Source organism: Lathamus discolor, chromosome 6, assembly GCF_037157495.1.
Source record: "Lathamus discolor isolate bLatDis1 chromosome 6, bLatDis1.hap1, whole genome shotgun sequence".
Lineage (NCBI taxonomy): Eukaryota > Metazoa > Chordata > Aves > Psittaciformes > Psittacidae > Lathamus > Lathamus discolor.
The window spans coordinates 74,415,655-74,426,950 of record NC_088889.1 but is presented as its reverse complement, the minus strand read 5'-3'; the positions used below and the strand labels follow the sequence as shown (position 1 = coordinate 74,426,950).

Here is an 11,296-nt window from a genome sequence, read left to right as displayed (position 1 = left end):
GTGCTGGGTCTGCGTGCGCGGTCCCTGAGGAAGGAGCCTGGGAATTGACCCCCTGCCTGGCATTCCTGCCAGCACAGGGCGGCCCCACGGCAGGCAGGGCTATGAGGTACTGAGCTCCCCGCTTGCGGTGGGGATGAGCTGTGGCCCACGGGCGGTACCCATACTGGGATGCTGGTGCCCGTATTGGAATGGTGGTGCCCGTGCTGAAATACTGGTACCTGTACTGGGATGCAGGTGGCAGGCGCCATGCCTGGATACACATTCTTGTAGCAGGATGCAGGTGCTGTAGTGGGATGCAGAAACAAGTACCAAGATGCAGGTACTATACCGGGGTGCGGGTACCCGTTCTGGGATGCAGGTATTGTACCAGGATGTGGGACTGTACTGGGATGTACATACCAGTGCTGGGATGCAAGTACCTATACTGGGATGTGATACCCATACTGGGATGTAGGTACTACACTGGGATGTGAATACTGTACTGGGATGCAGGCACCGTACCGGGATGCAGGTCCTGCGCGGGGATGCGAGTGCTGTACTGAGATGTGGATACCGTTACCGGGATGCAGGTGCCAGCACTGGGACGTGGGCACCCTACCGGGGGGCAGGCACCGGCTGCGAGTGCCGGGAGCCCTCCCTCCCTCCCTGCTCCTTTCCGGGCGGGCCGCGGGGCGGGTCCCGGCTCCCGGCGGCGGGGGGGGGACCGTTGTGGGGGGGGCGCTGCGCCGCGCGCTGCGGTGGGGGCGGCTCCGCTCGGTTCCGCTCCCGCCCCCGCCGCCGCCGCCGCCGCCGCCGCCCCGCTGCCACCGGCGGCTCCCGGCGCCGCCGCTGCCGCCCGCTCCCGGGCCCGCCGCAACGCGGGGCTGGCGGGGAGAGCCGCCCCCCCCGGAGCCCCCGCCGCCCGCGCCGCTCCCCTGCCCGGTTCGCCGGCCCCGGGCGCGGGGGAGCGGCGGAGCCCACCGCCCGCCGGGTGCATGGACAGGAGCTCCCTGCTGCAGCTCATCCAGGAGCAGGTGAGAGCGGGGGGAGCGCCGGGCACCGCTCGCGGCGGGGTGGGGGGGGCGCCGGGCTCCGCTGGCGGTGGGAGGATGCTCGCCCGCACCGGGCAGCGCTGACCGAGGCTCCGGCAGGCACCGGGCAGCGCTGCCCGCCCAGGGCGGCTCCCGCGCCCGCTGAGCATCCCCCGGTGTCCCCGGCCCTGCCCCGGGGGACCGGGCCCCCCTCCCCCTGTTAAGCCGCTGAGACCGCGCAACTCAGCTCACTTGTGGCCTCCCCCTCACCCCGGCGCTGCCCCGGGCTGGGTCCCGCCGGGCTCTCCCTGAAGGACGAGAGGTGCTGGGTCCCCCCATCCCCGCCGTGTGCCGAGCCCCGGCGCTGGGAGCAGGATCGGGCCCGGGGCTGCCGTGGAGCCGTGCCCCGCCTCGGTTGGGCTGGAGGGGCCGCATCCAGCCCCGTGACCTGATTGCAGGATCAGGCCGAGGAGCGTTGACGCCGCGCTGGGCTCCGCTGGGATGGGGGAATCGGCTCCCCCGGCGCTGGCACCCGGTGCCCCGAGAGTCCCCCCTTGTGCTTGGCCACCTCGTCCCTCCCTCCCCACCGGCCCTGGGCCAAACCGGCTGCTCTGCCCTGGGGATGGGGAGGGAATTCACTGGGGGTCAGGAATACTAACGGCCCCCCTCGCCCCCAGCTGGCTCCGTGACCTTGGCCTTGCTCCCCAGCCCGGGAGCTGGGGTGCATCCCCGGTGTCACCCCGGCTTCACCGCGAGGGCTCCTGGTGCCTCTGAGCCGTTCAGGGATGGGCAGCATCTTCCCAGGAGAGAGTGGGAACTGGGAGAGCCAGGAAGGGCTGGGGGGGCTGCAGGGCGGCTGCAGGGAGGCACTGGGGGGAGATGCACCCCAAAAGCAGAGAGGGGCTTCCTGGCTGCTGCTTGAGCTCGGGGGACCATCGAGCTCGGTACGTGTCAGTGCATTGGGGAAGCATGTGCCAGGTCCTGGTGTGGCACATGCACGTGGCTCCTGTGGGGCGGAAGGTGGGGCATGGGGGATGGGTGGCACCAGGGAGCTCCTGCACCCCAGCTCCTCGGGGTGCTCAGAGGATGTAAGTGCTGCTTTTACCCCAGCTCCTGCACCCCACAGACTGCACCCTGCATGCCACCCTGCATCCCACCTTGCACCCTGCATCCCACTCTGCGCCCTGCATCCCACGCCGACCTCAGCAATGCTTCAGATAGCCGTACCAGCCTTGGGAAAGAGGCTTTGGCTGCTCCCTGCCTGGAAGGGATGGTCTGCACGCTGGGAAGGAAGTACAGTCCTGCCCATCCCATGAGGATGAGTTCCCTCGCCTGCATTTCATTCCCTACAGGAGAAAGGTTGAAACCCAACACTCATTTCAGGGTGATGCTGCAGGGTGCAGGGTCCCGGCCACCCCCAGCCATAGGTGCCTTCTCCCCATCTCCATCCTCCTTGTGCCACCCCACAAGTGAGACTACACTGGTTGCTCAACGGTGCTGGGTACCAGTGGTGCATGATGCCTGGAGGGCTCAGGGTGCCCCGGGCACAGGGTGCCTGGTGTGTTGTGTGCAGGAGGAGCAGGAGGATGAGGAGGAGGCTGGTGCCAGGGCTGCGCGTGTGTTTAGCTTCGTGGCTTCCTGGCTGTCAGGCTGCTGACGGCAAGAAATAACTGAGTGGGAGAGTATTGTCTGTGCCATGGGGAGATGGGGATGGGGATGGGGATGCTGGCAGGGCACCGGGGCACCTGCATGGCACCCGCACCATGCAGGGTGTAGGCTGGGTGCGGGCTGTAGCCTCCTGCAAGAGAGGCAGGGGCTGGTGGTGTTGTGAAGCAGCGTATGAGACCTCCAGGCTTGAGGCCAGGGTGAGAGGCACCGGGTGGTCTCCCCAGGCAAAGAGGGAGCTGCATCCTGGTGATGCCTCGCGCTGTGCCCCACAGCTCGACCCCGAAAACACCGGCTTCATCGGGGTGGAGACGTTCGCCAGCCTCGTGCACAGCCATGAGCTGCCCCTGGACCCCGCCAAGCTGGACATGCTGGTGGCCCTGGCACAGGGCAACGACGAGGGGCAGGTCTGCTATCAGGAGCTGGTAGACCTGGTCAGTGCCGGGGGGGGCACCGGGACGGTTTGGGCAGCGGGCACCTCCCTGTGTGCCTGGGGACGGGGGGGGTGGCGGGCGCCGGTGGTCCCCAGGGGGCTCCCCTGGCATGGCGCAGTGATGGGGGGGCTTGCCCGGGCCGGCTGCTGCGTGGGGCGGCGATGGGCAGGGGTGGCCTGTCCCTGCAGATGAGCAGCAAGCGCTCGAGCAGCTTCAAGCGCGCCATTGCCAACGGGCAGCGCGCGCTGCCCCGCGACGTGCTGCTGGACGAGACCGGCCTCGGCTTCTACAAGCGCTTCGTGCGCTACGTGGCCTACGAGATCCTGCCCTGCGAGATGGACCGGCGCTGGTACTTCTACCAGCACCGCGCCTGCCCACCGCCTGTCTTCATGGCAGCCGTCACCCTCACACAGGTACAGCGGCCCGCGAGTGTGCAGGACGGGTGACCCTGGTTGCGATGTGCCAGCACCCATGGGGGGATCAGATCTGGCACGGAAGGTGCGGATGACCCCAACTATGATGTCCTAGTGGCCATGGGGGATCAGATCTGGAGGAGAGGAGATGGGTGACCCCAGTTGTGGTGTCTTGACAGCCGTGGGGGGATCAGACCCAGGCGGAAGGGATGGGTGACCCCCGCTGCGATGTGTCAGTGCCCATGGGGGGCTCAGATCCAGCATGGAAGGGATGGGTGACGGCAGCTGTTATTTCCTGGGTGACCAGATAGGGCTCGGACCCAGGGCAGGGGGTATGGGTGACTCCAGGACAGAGAAACGAAGAGGGTGGTGGTCTCAGCGGCATGTCTGATGGTGGCTGTGGGCTTTGGTGCAGATCATCGTGTTCCTCTGCTATGGGGCACGGCTGAACAAGTGGGTGCTGCAGACCTACCACCCCGAGTACATGAAGAGCCCTCTGGTCTACCACCCAGGGCACCGCGCGCGCGCCTGGCGCTTCCTCACCTACATGTTCATGCACGTGGGGTAGGTCCCTGCTGCCGGGGTGGACACAACAAGGGGTCGGGGGGGTACACCCACGGGCTGAGGTGTCCCCTCCCGTGCTGCCTGCGCAGGCTGGAGCAGCTGGGGTTCAACGCGCTCCTGCAGCTGATGATCGGGGTGCCCCTGGAGATGGTGCACGGCATCCTGCGCATCAGCTTCCTCTACCTGGCCGGAGTCCTGGCAGGTGGGTGTGTGGTACTTGGGGGGGGGGGGGGGGGCAGGACTGTCCCCATCGGTCCCCATCACCAGCCCCTCGGGAGATGCCCCCTGATGGGGATGCGGGGCTTGGCTCCTGACTGCTGGGTACCAGCAGCGTTGCATGCCCCAGGGAGGCATCACAGCCCGTGATTGATTAATGTGGACATGATTAATTAATGGCGCGGGGGGGCCCTGCGCTGAGCCCTGCTGTTCCCACAGGCTCCCTCACGGTCTCCATCACGGACATGCGGGCGCCACTGGTCGGGGGCTCAGGGGGTGTCTACGCTCTCTGCTCAGCACATCTCGCCAACGTCGTCATGGTCAGGCAGTGGGGGGCACTGCGCGGTGGGAGGGCGGTGGGGTGGGATGACCTGGGCGGGGGGGATGCCGTGGGGTGGGATGACCTGGGCGGGGAGGATGCCGTGGGGTGGGTGGCATCGGGTGTCATTGCAGGGTGGGCAACATGGTTGGGTGGATGATGCCTTGGAGTGGCATCACAAGGTGGGCACCATCATGCGGGTGTCATCTTGGGATGAGTGTGGCTGAGAGAAGAGGGGACACTAGGGGGGATCCATGGGGCCAGGGCACAACTCTCTTGGGGCACACTGTCCCATAGTCAGCCCGTCCGTCCGTCCATCCATCCATCCATCCATCCATCCATCCATCCATCCATCCATCCATCCATCCACAGAACTGGGCTGGGATGCGCTGCCCCTACAAGCTGCTGCGGATGGTGCTGGCGCTGGTGTGCAGTGAGTAGCAGGGGCCAGGGTGGTCAGTGTGGGGTGAGGGGACGTAGTATTGGGTGGGTTGGCCAGTGTGGGGTGGAGGGTGCAGTGTGGGGCAGGGGGATACAGTGTGGGTGGGAGCATGCAGTGCAGGGCAGGGGATGCAGTGTGGGTCGGAGGGTGCAGAGTGGGGCAGGGGATGCAGTGTGGGTTGGAGGGTGCAGTGCGGGGCAGGGGATGCAGTGTGGGTCGGAGGGTGCAGTGCGGGGCAGGGGATGCAGTGTGGGTCGGAGGGTGCAGTGTGGGGCAGGGGATGCAGTGTGGGTCGGAGGGCGCAGAGTGGGGCAGGGGATGCAGTGTGGGTCGGAGGGCGCAGAGTGGGGCAGGGGATGCAGTGTGGGTCGGAGGGTGCAGAGTGGGGCAGGGGATGCAGTGTGGGTCGGAGGGCGCAGAGTGGGGCAGGGGATGCAGTGTGGGTCGGAGGGCGCAGAGTGGGGCAGGGGATGCAGTGTGGGTCGGAGGGCGCAGAGTGGGGCAGGGGATGCAGTGTGGGTCGGAGGGCGCAGAGTGGGGCAGGGGATGCAGTGTGGGTCGGAGGGCGCAGAGTGGGGCAGGGGATGCAGTGTGGGTCGGAGGGTGCAGAGTGGGGCAGGCAGTGCGTGTCAGGGCGCGCTGGCCTCCGCCCGCAGTGAGCTCCGAGGTGGGCCGCGCTGTGTGGCTCCGGTTCTCGCCGCCGCTGCCCGCCGCGGGGCCGCAGCCCAGCTTCATGGCGCACTTGGCCGGGGCCATCGTGGGCATCAGCATGGGGCTGACGATCCTGCGCAGCTACGAGGAGAGCCTGCGGGAGCAGTGCGGCTGGTGGGTGCTGCTGCTCTCCTACGGCACCTTCCTCCTCTTCGCCGTCTTCTGGAACATCTTTGCCTACGACCTGCTGGGGGCACAGATCCCCCCCCCGCCGTAACATCCCCCCCCAGCCCCTTTATGTTGCTCCCCAAAAGCCCGCCGGAGGATGAAGAGGGGGGGTCACACGCGTGACATGGGGACAGGCCACCCCCCTGCCCGCCTGCCCCCTCGGTGCTAGCGAGCGTGATGCCCCCCCCACCGCGGGCCGTGTCCACCCCATAACGTACCCCATGGACCCCCCCATCAGCTCTGCCCGCCTCTCACCCCAACGATGCTCCAGCCCTGCCCCGGCATCGCCCCTCCCCGGGTGCCCGCAGGGCTCTGAGGTGCCCCCAGGGACGGAGCTGAGCAGTGGGGACACCCCGCTTGCTCCCGTACCCCCTTTCCGGGGGAGGGGGGGCTGAGCTTGCCCCCCAGGACCTGCACTTTCACACCAAGGACTGGTGCCAAAATAGGAGCCATTTATTTTTCTATGCCAAAATGACTATAAAGAAGAGGAAAAAGAGAATAACGGGGGGGGAGGGGGGGGGCAGCCGGAGGCGAACGGGCTGAGACCGGCACAACTCGCTCCAGCAGTGCCCCCCCCACCCCCCCTCCCCCCGCTTTGCTGCCACCGCCCTCCCCGTGGCAGGGGCTCGCCCCGGGATGGGGTCTGGGGGGGTGCCCGCTCCGACCCCCACCCCCGGCCCCTCACTGCCCCGTTCCCGACCTTTTTGGAGTATAAATAAATATTTTGCACACTGCCGGGGGGCGTATTTTGGGGGGGGGGGGGGTGGGGGGGCGAGGGTGCGCCCCCATCCCTGATGGATCCAGTGTGGGAATTGGAGCTGGAGGGCCTGGGAGGCGGCGGGGGGGGACGGGCGGCTGCAGCCATGGCTGGGCACTGACACCCCCCACAAGCGCCCAGCCCCAACACCTCCCCATTCTGCACCCCCATCTGAGCCACACCGCCCTTGTAGCCCCCCCCCCCGCTTCCCTTCACCCCCCCATCCAGCCCCGCGCCCCACAGCCCCCCAGGGCCCCATCACCCGCACGCAGCCCCCCCCGGCCCGGCTCGCCAAAGCTCGCCCCGCCCCGCCTACTGCCGCTGGCCCCGCCCCTCCTCCTGTTGACCACGCCCCTTCGCCCCTCGCGCCACGCCCCTCTCCCGTGGCCCTGACCCCCGCAGAGGCCCCACCCCCGCGCAGGCCCCGCCCCCGGAAGCGGCGCCGCGGCTGTCGCAGTGCGCGGCCGGAGCCATCGCAGCCGCCGGCCCCATCGGGCCGGGCCGCGCCGCGCCGGGCCGGGCGGCGCCATGAAGGGGAAGGAGGAGCGGGAGGGCGGCGCGGCGGGGCCAGGGGCGGCGGGGCCGGGCGCGGGGGGCGCGGGCGGCGGCGGCGGCGGCAGCCCCGAGAAGAGCCACAGCGCGCAGGAGCACAAGGAGCAGGGGAACCGGCTCTTCGGAGGACGCAAGTACCCCGAGGCCGCCGCCTGCTACGGCCGCGCCATCGTGAGTGTCTGCGGCACCGCGGCCGGGGCGGGACAACCCCGGCATGGCCTCCTCCGCCGCCGGAACACCCCCGAGCCTGGCCTGGGCACCCCCGGGACGGGACCTGCCCCGGCCTGCATCCGCCCCCGGGCCTCGGTCCCGTCCCTTGCCCCGTCCCATCCTTCCCCTTGGCATGAGCTGCTCCCCCCAGGCCTGGCTTAGGCAGCCCCGCCCTGCGCCTGCCTCCGGCCCCATCCCTGGGCGGGGGTACCCCGGACCTGTCCCGCTGCCACGCTCTGAGCTGGACCCTCCGGTGTCCCCCCCCCCCATCAGGCTGCCCCCCGGGGTGCTCCCAGCTCGGGCATGGGGCCAGGGGGGGTGTCCCCAGCCAGGGCTGCCCCATGGGGACTGGCCCCGAGTTGTCCCACATCCATCCCAGCAGCTCCCCCCAGGGTGCAAGCTGCTCACCACAGTGACAGCGTTGCGCAGCCGGCTCATCGAGTCACCCTGCTGGCACCCTGTTGTCGCCACGTCTCACCCGTGCCAGCGGTTGCCATCTCCAGCCGTGACACAAGGGTCTCTTTGCAGAACCGGAACCCCTTGGTGGCTGTGTACTACACGAACCGAGCCCTCTGCTACCTGAAGATGCAGCAGCACGACAAGGCGCTGGCAGACTGCAAGCGAGCCCTGGAGCTCGATGGACAGTCGGTGAAGGCTCACTTCTTCCTGGGCCAGTGCCAGATGGAGATGGAAAACTACGACGAGGCCATCGCCAACCTGCAGCGAGGTGAGCAGGAATGCTGCCAGCGCGCCCACCGTGCCCTGCACCAGGAGGCAGCCAGGCATGGCAAGGGGGAAGCCAGATGCTGGCTCTGAGGTGCTCATTCTGCCCCCAGCCTACAACCTCGCCAAGGAGCAGCGGCTGAATTTCGGGGATGACATCCCCAGCGCGCTGCGCATCGCCAAGAAGAAGCGTTGGAACAGCATTGAGGAGAAGCGGATCAACCAGGAGAACGAGCTGCATTCCTACCTGACCAAGCTGATCATGGCAGAAAAGGAGAGGTAACGTGCCAAGGGGCAGCACCCAGAAAGGTGTTTGTAGTGCCACAAAGCACATTGTGTGTGGTGCCTCCTCCTTCCTGGAGGCACCCAGAGCCCTGCCGCTGGGGCAGCAGTGGGGAAGGGAGTGGTGGTGTCCTTCCATTCTGTCCTGATGTCCCTGCTCTGTCCTAGGGAGCTGGCTGAGTGCAGGAAGACTCAGCAGGAAGAGAACGCCGATGAGAGCCGAAGCCGCGTTCAGCTGGCCAGCATCGAGGCCAAACATGTGAGTGTGGTGGTGGGGCTGCTTGTGGAGGCTGAGATAAGCTGGGGGACAGCCTGGAGGAGAGGCTGAGTGGAGACCTCATAGCAGCCTTCCAGTATCTGAAGGGGCCTATAGGGATGCTGGAGAGGGACTCTTCATCAGGGACTGTAGTGACAGGACAAGGGGTAACGAGTTAAAACTCAAACAGGGGAAGTTTGGGTTAGATTTTACACAGAAGTTCTTCCCTGTGAGGGTGCTGAGGCGCAGGCACAGGGTGCCCAGAGAAGCTGTGGCTGCCCCATCCCTGGCAGTGTTCAAGGCCAGGTTGGACAAAGGGGCTTGGAGCAACCTCGTCTGGTGGAAGGTGTCCCTGTCTGTGGCAGGGGGTTGGAACTGGATGAGCTTTAAGGTCCCTTCCAACTGAAACCATTCTGTAATTCTATGACATCCTTGCCTCATCCTCATGCTGTGGTCAAGGAGGCTGCAGGGTTATGCAGGCCGAAGTCAGGAGACCCAGGGGCAGAGCATGGCCTCTCAGCCTTTACTGTGTGGTTTGAGCTGCTGGTGCAGGGCTTTTGCATCCCCGTGTGACACTGCCCCTGCTCTGTCACCTCAGGTCCCAGCCCTGCCTCTTTGTGCTCCCTCAGCTGCTGCTCCTGTTATTCTCCTGTTGTTGTCCCAGGGCTCTCAGCCACATGTGGGTCTGGGTGCCAGCCTGGCGCCGGGCACTAATCCTGGGATAAAAATAGCCCCTCCTGGAAGGTTATTTTTAAGCTGTATCACTCCTGCCCTGCGGTTCAGCCTGGCTGGGGCTGTGAAGGCAGAGGGACCTGCCACAGCACCCATGGGTGGGAGGCCTCGGTGCTGTCCTCTGGGGACCCCCGTACACCAGGGTCCCCTTCTTCTCAAGGCCTTCTCTTTCAGGACAAATACCTGGCAGACATGGACGAGCTCTTCTCTCAAGTGGATGAGAAGAGGAAGGTGAGCGTGCCCCGGCCTGCGCTCCTGGCTGGAGCTGCTCGCCATAAACCTGCTTCAGTCCATGCTCCCACATCTGCCACCTTCCTTGCTCCTCACTCCGATCCAGCACAACCTCCCAGCCCTCTCTTTGATGCTGGTCTCCCCCAGCCCCTCCTGACCCAGCTCTGCTTCTCTCCAGAAGCGAGACATCCCCGACTACCTGTGTGGGAAGATCAGTTTTGAGCTGATGCGGGAGCCGTGCATCACGCCCAGCGGCATCACCTACGACAGGAAGGACATCGAGGAGCATCTCCAGGTACTGCTGGGCTGGGAGCACTGGGGGCTCCCCAAGTCCTGTCCTGCCCAACCAAGGGCTCAGAAACTTCCTTGGGCTTGGTCGCGGGTGCCTGCCTGGGCAGCTCCTTGGGGAGGCGTTGGGACACGCAGGAAAGCAGCAGGCACTGCCCAAAGCGGAGGTGGCTGTTGGCAGGGCCTTGGCCCTGCTCTGGGTGGCACTGTGGGAGGGGACTGTGCCTCTGTCCCCTTCCTTCCTCCCCCGGCCTGCTGTGCCGGATGCCTTGGGGCTGAGCATGTGGAGTAACTGGTTCACACGGAGGTGTCCTCCCCTGCAGCGCGTGGGGCACTTCGATCCGGTGACGCGGAGTCCCCTGACCCAGGACCAGCTGATCCCCAACCTCGCCATGAAGGAGGTGATCGATGCCTTCATCTCGGAGAACGGCTGGGTGGAGGATTACTGAGGGGCCGTGGTCCTGCGGCTGGCACCAGGCCTTAACTTGCTCTCTGGCTCTTCCCCCTCTGCTCTGGGTACCCAGAGGCCTGGCGGTGGCTGGGTGAGGGCACACTGTCACCACCACCTCCCCTTCCTGAGGAGCCGCAGCGGCTGGGTGGGTGTGAAGGCTCCCCAGGCTCCCCTCTCCACCAGCTTTTGTTGACCATGGAGAAGGCTGGCTCATCGCAGCAGCCGGGAAGGTCTCACCATCATCTTCATTGCCCAGAGAGCAGCGTCCCCCTCGACTCCGGCAGCTGACAATCCCCAAAGATCCCATCCTGCTCCAGGGAAGTGCTGTGAGGAGCTTGCCGGGGTGAGCGCCTGCTGCTGGTCTGGCCCCCTTCCCTCCCCATGTACATAGTTGTTTCCTTCTCCTGCCTGGCCAGGGCCGAGTCCTGCTCTTCCCTGGAAACAGCCACTTGCGAGGGTGGCAAGGGACTCGCCTTGGCTTTTCCTGGGAAACAACAGCCCCCTCGGGCTGGATGGGGCTGGCTCATGCATCCCCTCAACCCGCTGGGACCGTGGTTCCCTGCAGCCAACCGCCCGAGTTAAAAAGTTCTTCCTTTCACTGAAATCCCGTTGACAAACAACAGAATAACCACCAGACCTGCACCCGACCGAGCCTCCGGCTGTTCGGGTGGCTGCCGGGCTTCTGAGCACCTCTGGAAGCGGCAACTTCAGAAATATATATATGAAAATAAAATTACTTCAGCAATAAATGTGGCACATCCAAAGCTGGAGTGGTTCGCGGCAGACGGCCAGGGAGAGCCTGGCCTGCGAACCAGCGCCTGTCCCTATGGGCTTAGGCCGCTGCCGTGGCGGTGGGGATGGAGCAACGCGCA

The 11,296-nt window shown here is 66.4% G+C and overlaps 2 protein-coding genes across 4 annotated transcripts; both read left to right on the top strand.

Moving 5' to 3' along the window:
* The first annotated feature begins 864 nt into the window (after positions 1–864).
* On the top strand, positions 865–6,676 carry RHBDL1 (rhomboid like 1). 3 transcript variants are annotated; one of them, XM_065686241.1, is made up of 8 exons: positions 865–1,013; positions 2,951–3,082; positions 3,298–3,522; positions 3,938–4,086; positions 4,176–4,288; positions 4,522–4,622; positions 4,919–5,054; positions 5,720–6,676. In XM_065686241.1, exons 1-8 carry the CDS (start codon positions 975–977, stop codon positions 5,989–5,991), a joined length of 1,167 nt encoding a protein of 388 aa, XP_065542313.1. In that variant the 5' UTR covers positions 865–974; the 3' UTR covers positions 5,992–6,676. The 3 variants fall into 3 exon arrangements, with proteins under 3 accessions (XP_065542313.1, XP_065542314.1, XP_065542312.1); XM_065686242.1 differs by having other exon boundaries at positions 2,951–3,109; positions 4,994–5,054; XM_065686240.1 differs by having other exon boundaries at positions 2,951–3,109.
* Positions 6,677–7,162: 486 nt separating this feature from the next.
* Positions 7,163–11,173, top strand: STUB1 (STIP1 homology and U-box containing protein 1). The gene is made up of 7 exons (XM_065683694.1): positions 7,163–7,422; positions 7,990–8,188; positions 8,298–8,463; positions 8,635–8,725; positions 9,629–9,685; positions 9,864–9,980; positions 10,297–11,173. Exons 1-7 carry the CDS (start codon positions 7,228–7,230, stop codon positions 10,420–10,422), a joined length of 951 nt encoding a protein of 316 aa, XP_065539766.1. The 5' UTR covers positions 7,163–7,227; the 3' UTR covers positions 10,423–11,173.
* Positions 11,174–11,296: the final 123 nt, after the last annotated feature.